Genomic DNA, 12,677 nt, shown 5'->3' with positions numbered 1-12,677 from the left:
AACAGTGGAGTGAGCAGCTGTACTTATAACTTGTATCACTTTCTAGGATATCAAAGAGTGGGTGGGGGACACGGTGGGGTAGTGGAGCACAGAGGGAACAGTGGAGTGAGCAGCTGTACTTATAACTTGTATCACTTTCTAGGATATCAAAGAGTGGGTGGGGGACATGGTGGGGTAGTGGAGCACAGAGGGGTAGGGGAGCACGGGGAACAGTGGAGTTAGCAGCTGTTCCTATAACTTGTATCACTTCCCAAGATATCCATGAAAACAAGATGGTGTCTGGTACGAACATTTTACGGTTATCAGCAAAGGCGCTGTCACGTAACAGAGGGCAGTTTAAAGACTTCATAATCTTTTGAGTGGATTTTGATGTAACAAAACGACTGATTACACTGGACGAGGTAAATATCCGAAAACAAGGACCCTCGGACCCCTTCGGTGGTCCAGTCACACCACCTCAGGGTTCAGGTCCTCAGGTCCTCAGGTCCTCGTTTTGGCATATTGACCTCATCAAGAATAATTATTTGTATAATGTGGAGAATAGTTAGAGGTCAACAGCTTGACTCCTGAGAGTTTCTAGGGCTGTGGTTCTGCCCCCAATGAAAATAAATTTGTTGGAAATATGCCTCTGTTTAGTCAGAAGAAAATGGGTACCCGTTACGACTAGATGCTGATGTGACTGTTAACCATCAAGTGCCTCATAGGGAGCTGAGAATGACATCCAAGAGCACAGATCCACTGACCATGCTAATAATTGTGTAGCGCTTTGAGCATACACTAGTGTGTGGATGTATCGTATGTTGTGGTGTCATTCTTTGGATTGTTAAGTATTGATATATCAACTCAAAAATGTGATACATCACTTCAACAATATTCATACATTCAATATTCGTATCCCAATCGCGTGGATTGATGCTCATGATGTCAATCACTGGATTGTCTGATCCAGACTCGATTATTAACAGACCGCCGTCATATAGCTGGAATATGGCTGAATGCGGCGTTAAACAACAAACAAACAAACAAACATACATTTGTAATGATACAGTATTGACACTCAAAATCTATCAATATCTTGATTTACAATGACATCCCTGATAAAAAAAATATATACCAACTGTTTTAATATTATTCAATGATTTTTACCTTATTGATCTCCTTCCTGACACTGCTGAAGGAGTGGGCGTACTGGCTATTGGCCTGCTCCAGGTTATGCAGGATGTCTAGGGACATGTCGGAGTCCAGCTGGGTGTTGACGGAGTGGAGTCGGTCAAGGTGGTTCTCCCACATCTTCATCTCCTCCAAGGGGCCTGGCTCAGTACCAAACTGATTCTGTAAGTCTGCTGTGGGATCATGCTTCAACACCACCTGGTTGCAGATAACACTGGTTTACGGTAATATTCAACATAGTCAGTAGGCCTGCACGGTATTATCGGTATGCCGCAATAAGCTTTCAAACAAAACATATTGCAATATTTTTTTCTGCTTTCCTGTATGTTGGTTAAACAATATATTACAATTTTATTACTATTTGTATTGTTTAACCTAAAATTTACACAGAAATTCATTCATTAATAATTTTTCCCTTCGAAATTCATTTTCCAAAATGGCATTATATCACATTGTTATCTCCCCTGTATCCATGACTACTATAAATAATTACTTTCGCATGTAGAAAAAGGCCTACATGTACAATCAGTGTCTATCACTTTAGCTCCCAATATATCACAAAATGTATCACAATACAGATAACTGTATTGTGATGTATTGCAATACATTTCTGATACACAGCCTGAACAGTCAAGCCAGTCCTGTCCTTTCCACAGCAACTAATCTCACTCCAATTCGAGAAACGATATTCAACATTTATCGAATTTCCTTCTTGGATGTAAGTCGCTACCCTTTCTACTAGTAGAAACTAACATTTTTAGTCCACTAGTCCTTATAATGATAATATATAACAAACCCCTTTAAAATGGCAAATTTCTGCTAGTCTTCCTGATACCTTTACTATTGGGCAGTTTGGCATGGACTACAGGACTAGTGCCAATTTCTAACACTGCTTTCCCAATTTCAGGTTAAAGCTTTTCTAGAGTTTTTTGACAGGTATTTATCTCCATGAAGACAAAAATAGAACAAAAACTGATTGAATACACAATGATATAAGGATGTGAAAACTAAGAAATCTTTTAAAACTGACGATGAGTATTTGTCTGTGCAATTGCCTTTGGGATGATAGACTTTCCCAGAAGCAAACAGATTTTCCTGGAGACAAGTCATGAAATGATTTCACCAATTTTTTATTGTATAATCCTAACAATTACCAATTGCTTTGAATTTGTTTTGAATTTTAAAAACATTATCTGTCAAAGTACAAAACTTCATACAGAGTCCAGCCTCCAAAGATGACCTGTCTGATGATCTACATTCTGCAGTAGAAATTGGCACTAGTCCTGTAGTCCTTGTTAAACTGCCCAGTAGTTAAGGTATCATAAAGAGCAGTAGAAACTGGCACTAGTCCTGTAGTCCTTGCTAAACTGCCCAATAGTTAAGGTATCATAAAGACTAGTCGACATTTGCTATTTCTAAGGGTTTTACTATATGTTGTCATTATAAGGACTAGTGGACTTAAACTGTTAGTTTCTACCACTGCTCTGTGTGAGCATATGTACCGGAGCTATCACACCACATGCCAGGAGGTTTGGGGTTTATGATAATTATAACCTTACTGACATTCATTCACACAGGTCCGGAATATAGATCAGCAGTTTTACCGACGTAGTCAAACTCGTAGCAGATGACGCAAACAAACCAAGATACTTCCCTTTATCCAATTCATTTCAGTAACTCAAAAGATAATTATGTGAGATAAGTAGGTTTCCAAGGACGTCTTCTGATTGATTTCTCAACGGGGTGCATGAAATTTGTATCATGCCTGTGAGAGGGCTACAAGGAAAATAATAACCCACTCCTTGACCAAACAGAAGCAAGTATTTTGATTTCAGGTAAAATAATGATGCTTACCCTAATCTGTTTGATCCAGTTAATGACTGTTGACTCCAGCACGTGCAGCACTGCTCCTCGTCTGTTTGGGGATGCTGCTGCCTCAGCCAGGACTTCTATAGAGGGCAGGTTCAGCACAATCTGGCCCTGCACAAACACATTAAATGACGTTTCACAGTGTTTGTTTGTTTGTTTGTTTGTATGTTTGTTTGTTTGTCGTTTAACGCTGCACTCAGCAATATTCCAGCTATATGACAGCGGTCTGTAAATAATTGAGTCTGGACCAGCCAATCCAGTGATTAATATCATGAGCATTGATCCACGCAATTGGGATTGATGACATGCATCAACCAAGTCAGCGAGTCTGACCACCCGATCCCGTTAGTCGCCTTTTACGACAAGCATAGTCACCTTTTACAGCAAGCATGGGTTGCTGAAGACCTATTCTACCCCGGGTCTTCACAGGTCCCACGCAATTGGAATACGATGACATGTATCAACCGAGTCAGCGAGCCTGACCACCCAATTCCGTTAGTTGCCTTTTACGACAAGCATAGTTGCCTTTTACAGCAAGCATGGGTTGCTGAAGACCTATTCTACCCTGGATCTTCACGGGTCCGTTTCACACTGACATAGGTGAGGTGAAATGGGCTTTTAATGTCATGTTCAATATTATTGCTCTTAGCAACATACATGCACGTGTGTGAGGCTTCTTGTACTAGCCCAGATTAATGTCAGGTTAATAGTGCTAACCCACCAAGATACCGTGCAAGATATCCTTACAAAGCTTTAATAAAGATTGTAATCAATTCTTTTTAAATTGTGTTTTGTGAAAAATATAATTATCCCAGTATCTTATCATTAACTAGTTATAAAAACACTCAGCCATGTCTGTGAGCTGATTATTTACAATAAATCATCGGGAAGAGATACGGTTGAAAGAAATATTATTCTTAGTTCAGTTCTTAAAATAATCATTCATTTTTTGATAATAATATTTGATAAGAAATGAAAGTAAATAAGACAAGTTTGATACATTATAATTGAATAAAGGCATTTACATAATTTCGCAAACAAAACTTCTCCCGCTTGACACGCGACACTTCCATGAAATCATTGGCTGAAGATGCCAAGTAAGCCACATTCTATTGAAAAATGTCAGGTTAAACTGCAAAACTTTGTAAAGGTTCGAAGTATTGTGACACGAGTTAGTACAGTGCTCTTTTAGCAATACTCCATATTGGCCATAATATACATGGCTCCTTATTGATGGGAACAGCTGACCAAATGTGTGAGTGGGATGTGTGAAAAGTTGAGATGAGTGAGTGAGTATAGTTTTACGCCGTTTATTGCTCAATATTCCAGCAATATAACGGCAGGGCTTCACACATTGTACCCATGTCGGGAATCGAACCCGGGTCTTCGGCATGAGAATCGAACGCTTTAACCACTAGGCTACCCGACCGCCCCGATCTAGATGAGAGAGTGCTAAGAACATGATAACGACTATACATGATGGCTATATACAGCAAGACCAAGTGGACAATAAAGGTATCATTCTTTCCGTCTCATGATGCTGGAGGCACTGGTGGCCCAGTCGTCTAAGATGCTGCAAATTGCTCTGCAGAGTTGCATCCCTTGGGCATGCAGGAAACCACTGACTGTGGGTTCGAATCCAAAATCGCCTAGATTATGTGTCTAGGTTTGTCAGCACCACACCCATGCTTGTCGGTTTCATCAAAGTGATAGAACCTGCATCACTTCAGGCTTTCCTCCAACATCAAGCTAGCACGCCTTGATATAACTGAAATACTGTTCAAAACGGATGTTAACACCGACTAACTCACTTACCATCATGATACATACTATCGTATCATGACATTGTGTACTGTCATAGCCCAGGGTACCAGTTAGGTGTGCGGTCCTAACTCCAATTGGGGGCACGGGTGGCCTAGTCGTCTGAGGCGCCGCGATTCACTGTGCAGAGTTGCGTCCCTTGAGCATGCTAGACACCTATGATTGTGGGTTCAAATCCTGGTTCGCCTCGATTATGTTTCTAGGTTTGTCAGCACCATATCGTGCTCGTGGGTTTCACCGAAGTGGTAAACGTCTGAGACCTGCATCACTTCTGGCTTTCCTCCCACATTAAGCTGACAAGCCATGATAGATATAACTGTAATACTGTTAAAAGTGGCGTTACACCCAACTCACTCCAGTGAGTACTTACCCTGACATGTCCCTGTGTGACCTCCACTGCTGCCATGAGTCTGTGCAAGATATCCATGATTTTGTCCCCATTAATGCCAGCCTCCATGACACTGGGCTGGTTGGTGCCCAGTAGAGGTAGATACACCTCTCTGATAGTCAGTTCCAGGTGCTCCAGGGGCACATTAGTACAGTCCATATAAAATACTTCTTGGTCTGCAAACAAAAATGGATTTTAATGGAGCTGAAACACTGTGGAAAGGTAGTCCTGATTTAAAATGATATCTAAAGAATTCACTTTATTTTTTTTAATTTTTATAAAGTCTTTGCTGATTCTAGACCAGTACTGGAGACCTTGGCCCACCAACACTGTGATGACTGTACAGAGAACAAATCAAAAGAAACAAACCAGGGAAAGCAACATCATCAATACTTCCCGGATGTGTACACAAAATGTTCATCTATCACCCATGAATAGAGTGTTGTCACAATTCACAGGTACACCGATGCATCGTGGGTAAACTTTGCACGATACAATACCCGATAACATGGCGTCAATTCACATTTAATCAATTGTCCATGTTCATCTTGCATCGAGTACAAACTAGTTTTTTAATTCCTCGTAACTTTCATGGTCGTCTCTCTGATGCAAAACCAAAATACAGAAGGTAAACATTTTTGTTTCTTATCATTTTCTCATACATATTAATTGATTGACTCAGTGTCATGTTGATGGGTATTAGTCAGTCTATGGACTCTATTCTCAGTCTAATGACTGGGTTTTCCGGACAAAATGTCATATATGCAGTATCAAGATATGTATCATATTGTGGCTTCTGTATCGAGATATGTATCGTATTATGTGGCAACTGTATCGTGGCATCCCTAATGAATACTTATGGCACTACACAGCAATGAAAATCAGGGTACAATTTGAAACATCATTTTGTACCCACAGTACATTTCAATGGTAAACCGATTGGGAGTGACCCTATCAGTATTACTTGGGATTGCTGTTTCAGTATCACACTTTCCTGCTCTATTTGGAAATACTGTCGAGCTCGACACATTATCGACCTCACATACTCACCCATGTTATCTTTTGTGAGTTTGGTTCCAGGATTGCACTTGAGGAAGAATATTGATTTGGATTTGAGGTCATTTGGAGGCTGCAGCGCGGCTGTAAACTGCCGCATCGGGCGCACGTAAACAAACAGCTTCTTGATGTCTTCATTGTTAATAAACTCATAGAAAGCAAGCCTGAAATAAGATCATTATTGTGATATTCATTTACAGGAAAAATAGGACAAGATTCATGTTTTTTTCATTCCATTTTCATTTTATTTCTATCATTGTCATCATAGGATTCACCAGGATTCACTGCACTGATTCCTGTTTGTTTGTATTTTAATGCCACATTCAGCAATATTTCACTCACAGGATAGTGGTTTGTGTGGTTTGGTCCCGACAATCCTGTGATTGACAACATGAGAATCAATCTACACAATTGGAATACAATGACATGCATCAACCAAGTCATGCAAGACCACTCAATCTCATGTCTTTTCTTACGACCAGCATGGGTTGCTGAAAAATAATTCTAACCTGGAACTTCATGGGGGGGGGGGGTCATGGGCATAGTTTAGAGTTGTGCATGAATTTTACTTTTAGGGTTTGGTCTACAAGTTGTTGATGAAATACAGAACAATCCTAACATTACAGTCTGTGACTTTAGCTACTAGTCCAAAGTCTGAGTCAAGTAAAATTCTGTTCTGTCTTGTAAGATCAGAAAAAAAATAATTCCCATTTAATAACACTAAAATGATGATAAGAGCCATGTGTGTTTTTGACACAGAGTGACATTACGTTTATTACAACATGCTATAATCATAACACATAGGAACACTCTATCAAATTCTATAAGATATAACGACACCTTGGGCTAGTGCTAAGTTGCATCCTTGACCATGTTGAATTCGATATTGCGATACATCACCAAATTCAAATGTCTAAATACCATTATACAGTGAAACAGCAATGACTACAAGAGATACTGTCAGATATTGTGCATCCCTGCAGATGCAAATGAAAATCATTCTGCATCCATTCTATACATTTGTGAGTACTGGACTCACATTTCTGCTTCATGTAAAACCCTGGCCAGGAAACCAATGATTGGCCCAAGTAAAGGCTGCATCATTCAAGTGACCTGACTTTACTCAAGTAAAGTAATTACCAGTAACAGCAACAACAAGGGATGCAGTGATGACAGTGTAAACATTTGAGACAGTGATCAATACCTGCATCCAACGGTAACTGGTTGGGCTGTAACGATTCACCGATACCTTTAATATCGTCGATACTTAGATTCAGACAATACTTTAATCGTCAGTTTGTGAGATCGTGATATATTATAAATAGAACAGGAACTGATAGAGTTACTTCCCGTAAAGGCATAAGTATCATAGCGCAACTTGTTAGCATTGCGTTACATGAGGCCATTGGTGGTAGAGGATGCTCCCACTAACTATTACATTCAATAACCATCCCTTCATTTAAAAATGTTTTGTTCTTGTGTTTTTGTTGATAACAGGTTTTTGCACCTGAGACAACAACAAAACATTGTATGAAACAATAGGTCTTAGAGTTGCATTTCAGTGATTTAATCATTTCTTATAATTTTTGTATCATCTGTCAGTATCGTGATACACATCATATCGCAGAAACACAGTTCAAGTTAGCTGTCAGATCATCTTTTTTCATGTGCATGATTTATCATCACAGGACTGCCACGTGAAGAATAAGAAATATGTTTGCTAATTTCAATAATTTGTTTTCTAACTATGATATTTAATAGTATTGTTAACGGGTATTTATCCATACAGGTAGAAACATGCCTAAGCACTATATTAAAGAAACTTGCTTCAGCTGGGGAATAACATAACATACACAATGTGGCATTTTTGCTGTCTGTTGTCTGAGGTCTAGGTCAGAGGGTAATAAGGTTGAGTTGGATGAGACACACCAACTTTAAGTCAAACTATTCTTATTATTTGACATATAAGTTTGTTTGTTTTCAACGCCGCACTCAGCAATATTCCAGCTATATGATGGCGGTCTGTAAATAATCGAGTCTGGACCAGACAATCTTGATTGATATCATGAGCATCAATCCACACAATGGGGATAGGATGACATGCATCAATCAAGTCAGTGAGCCTGACCACGAGATCCCGTTACTCGCCTCTTACGACAAGCACAGACATATAACTACAGTAAATGTATAGTGTTATACTAACCTGTTGTCATCGTTAAGGAAGAGGTTTTTCAATTCCTCATTCCTGGGCCTGAGAGATGAACTGATACGAGTCTCAAGCCAGCGTAGCCTTTCATCCATCTTGGAACTGACTTATGGTAGCTTATCTTGTTTATATAAATCTGCAACAGAAAAGAAAACATAAACCAACTTCACATCTCAACGTTAAACAGGTCACTGGCTAAGATTTCAACAAATCTACATTTGAAGAAAGCAGTTCAAAACAAATGATATACGGGGCCTACATTTTGTTCACTGCCATTGCAACAAAAACACTCTTTGTTTGCATACATGAGTGTGCTTCAAACTTTTTAAGTGCGATGTTAAATAGTGATTTTTTCTATATTTTCTAGTTCACTAGACTTCTCACGTTGTGATAGTGTTGATGCTTCATTTCTTCTTAAATAAATATTCTTATTGTAATTAATAAAATGTCTCCCTGTATAGAAAAAAACCCAAAGTATATTGCAGTTCAATTGATATACTCTACAAGGGTACTGTACTTCCATTCATATGAAATTATTTCATAATTTAGATAGACAGCCTTTCGGAGTATCCTGATTTCATGCTAGTCAAACATACACAACTTCATACTACGTGACGCATCCTCACTCCATCACGTTGAGTCAATGAACAACTGCATATAATAACTTAAGAAAAGAGAGAATAAAACCCTCTACACCATATCATACATTCAATTATGTATGCGATTAAATTAATAGTAGATGAAACACTCATGCCAACTACCTGTGCTGGGCCTGTCAGTGTCAGGCCTATTTGTAGAAAGTGGCAAGCAACATTTCTGCAAATAGAGGCATGTCTTGAGGAAACTGCTGTTTCTGGCATTAAATATATGTAACTATTTCATCAGATAAAGTAAATTGACAATACCGTATCTAGTTGTCAGTCTTTTGCGTTCTCCCAAGGTCTACACTAACTAAATTCCTCAACGCACATTTGTGTTGTCTGCTACCGCGTTAACAGGCCGCCATATTGTTTGTGTGTTGCTAGAGATATTCGAGTGTTTCCGGTAACTACCGTGTTCACGTAAAATTTGAAATATTAATGGAAACTTTCCAACTGCAAAATCAGTTCATATCATATGAATATAATATGTAATATGTATGAGAAGTACAAAACTGATGTACTCAATCAGATTTGTTTTTCCGTACACACACAATCGGAATAAACCGAACGCACCTGCCGAAAAGATTCAAAACGGACCATTCGGAAAACGACTGACAGGTGAATTGACAAAAACGGCTGATTTTCTTATCAGATGCTAAGGTTTTCTTGGGCTAATTCCACTGGTTGACTAAAAGTAGAAGGTTTCATATTATTCTGCTACACATATGGACATAAAAATTGCTCGTTGGTAATTTACGAAAGGGGTTAAATTATGTAGACGGATACCAGTCAAAACGAATCAGGCAAAGTTGTCAAAACGCCCGATTTTCCGCGTCAGAACAGGTTCGTGAAATATGACGTTAATACACAACGCAAGCTGACACGAACATCGAGTGCCATAATATGTATTTGGCTGTAATAGGCTTCAATCCATTTGTATATAGACCTGAAGTGGCTACAGATTCATACAAAGACAGGTTTCTTAGTTATAAAATCGTTATTATTAAAATCCACACCTTTAATATTGTGTATAGGATAGCGACTCTGAAAACTACGTTTTTTTCATATTTTGTTTGCCACCCAGCGATCAGTGTAGGCTAACATGGTCAAATTTGTTAAAATTTTGACTGATAACAGCTAGCATGCTTGAAAATGTGTCCTTGCTTATATTATGCAGTACAGGGGCGGTCGGGTAGCCTAGTGGTTAAAGCGTTCGCACGCTACGCCGAAGACCCGGGTTCGATTCCCGACATGGGTACAATGTGTGAAGCCCATTTCTGGTGTCCCCCGTTTATGTTTATTAAATGTATATCTGTCCAGTAATTTAGACTGACCATGTGTTTCAATATTTAGTGCTGTCTTTTAACATGATGACCTATGCTGGATGTGACCAAATATTTTTTTAAGCAGGTGACATTTCGTCGCCTGAGAACCACATTTGACCTTTTTGCATTTTCTTTTCAAATGGCTGTTTTTCTGACATTGTTGTAAATTTCATGAAGTCCCTGTTGCTGGAAAGTAGTTTTTCAGTGATCATATGTCCAAAAACTCATAAGTATCTTAAAACCAGAATGTCCATGTCGATGTCCAATCAATTTCTTCATACAGATCACGTGACAAGGAGATACGCCCCCACAGTCCAGGAGGCTATATAATATGCATTTTTTACTTTGGTTGTAGAACCATTGAAGAAAACAAAAGACCACTGGAGTTTGAAAAGGCGTATAGCCATTTCTGCACAAGCGTAGTTTTATTCACTTAAAAGGGCGACAATGCGACATTATCAATATGTCACATTGTCGCGCTGACTTGCATTTTAACGCCTGTTTGACACATTTTTGACGGGGCGACAACGCGACATCTTTTAACCATGGAAAATGTCGCGTTGTCGAAACTGTCGCCCTTTGGTAAAATATGAAATATTCTTCAAATCGCGACAATGCGAAAAATGGCCAAAATGTCTCGTTGTCACGTTGTCGCGCTTTTGTTAATTTTGACACAATTTGCTTGTTTTCGTAAGGGCGACAATGTCCCTTCTGAGATTACATAGATTTCATACATGCATATGTTTCCTCGCAAAATACAAAGTGCAGAGATGTGTATGAATCTGTAGCCACTTCAGGTCTATATACAAATGGATTGAAGCCTATTACATCCAAATACATATTATGGCACACGATGTTCGTGTCAGCTTGCGTTGTGTATTAACCCCTTATCTAGCCTATTAACCCTGAATGATTGTTTGTTGCTTAATATTCCGGCTTTTTGACGGCGATCTGTAAATAATCGAATCTGGACCAGACAATCCAATGATTGACATCATGAGCATTTGGCATTATCTATAAACAACTTTTTTTTTTTTTTTTTTGCTCGGGGTAATTCGCCTTTAAAAATGTTTGGTTAAACTAAACCTTGGCTAATATTCATATTGTGAATCTTTCGTGCACCTATCCCTAAATAATATAAAATAGTGGAATTCTAAAATTTCATTTTTATCAATTTAGTTTTTTTGCTTTTTTAAATGTTTTAACGCTTGCCGGTCTGAAGCTGAGCACCGAATATACACACATACTATGGAGGATCCTCCAAGCCACGTACGCGTTTAGCAGGCTGGAACATCGCAGAAGCTCCAGCGTTCAAGGACGTTGGTCATGTAACACCAAGGGGCACCTTTGCCGTCGGGGTCCCTGCAGTAGTCGTGGGAGTTGTATACGGTCCCCTTCCCGGTGCCTCTGGTGTAGTAGTAGTCGCTGTCACTTGTGTATGAATGTTCTTGTGGTCATTGCGCGTCCCATCTCTGACAGCTGTAGCCGTCTTCAGTCGAGGTTTGAAACCCGCTGAAAGAAGCAGTCTGAGACTTGTAAACAGGACGTGACGCCTTATCACACACCACTCGTCTCACATCGCCCTGTCTGTAACATTCGTCACCACTCCCCCCTTTCCGTAACCTGCAAGAAGACTCGTCCCCCTATCGGTGAATGTTATGTGCGAAAAAACGACAAACCGATCAGAATGTGCGTATGATTTCAGGTTCTTCGTCAAAGAATCCCTCAATTTTTGTTTTTACAGATGTCTTGCATGAAGAAATATAACCAAGACACAGTTAAATGTGTTCAATCATGATGTATAATAGTGCATGTCTGTCGCTTTTCGGCTTGTCTCGGAATAACACGAGTTGCATTCGTGACCAACTCGTGTTATTCCGGGACAAGCCGAAAAGCGACTCGTGCCCATCTCATGGCCATTTTTGCAACCGGGTTCCGTCTTAGCGCAAACGGGCATACCTAAAACAATTGTCAACTCGTTGCGTAATGGTTCACATATATTTCCCCATATTTCAGATGCAATTTAAAGCACATCGGGACATGCGGAATTATACAGTATGATTTAACACATTTAACTGTGTCTTGGGTATATTTTTAGATGCAAGACATATAAAATCAAAATTTTTTTCTGAGGGATTCTTTGACGAAGAACTTGAAATCTTACGCGCATTCTGATTGGTTTGTCGTATTATCGCACATAA

General features: G+C 39.3%; 1 protein-coding gene across 1 annotated transcript in view; it reads right to left on the bottom strand.

Moving 5' to 3' along the window:
• LOC124114791 (dynein beta chain, flagellar outer arm-like) overlaps positions 1–9,523 on the bottom strand; it is a 156,711-nt gene extending 147,188 nt beyond the window's left edge. Inside the window, exons 1-6 of the mRNA XM_048398229.1 lie at positions 9,416–9,523; positions 8,508–8,646; positions 6,299–6,468; positions 5,231–5,424; positions 3,025–3,150; positions 1,147–1,368 (exon numbers count right to left, since the gene is read on the bottom strand). Of these exons, the coding sequence (XP_048254186.1) occupies positions 1,147–1,368; positions 3,025–3,150; positions 5,231–5,424; positions 6,299–6,468; positions 8,508–8,605 (810 nt within the window). The 5' untranslated portion in view covers positions 8,606–8,646; positions 9,416–9,523. The remainder of the gene's footprint in view (positions 1–1,146; positions 1,369–3,024; positions 3,151–5,230; positions 5,425–6,298; positions 6,469–8,507; positions 8,647–9,415) is intronic.
• Between the last annotated feature and the right edge of the window lie 3,154 nt (positions 9,524–12,677).

Source organism: Haliotis rufescens, unplaced genomic scaffold (assembly GCF_023055435.1).
Source record: "Haliotis rufescens isolate VD_foot unplaced genomic scaffold, xgHalRufe1.0.p SCAF_18, whole genome shotgun sequence".
Taxonomy (NCBI): domain Eukaryota; kingdom Metazoa; phylum Mollusca; class Gastropoda; order Lepetellida; family Haliotidae; genus Haliotis; species Haliotis rufescens.
The sequence above is the reverse complement of the archived record's forward strand: the minus strand, read 5'-3'. Positions and strand labels throughout refer to the sequence as shown.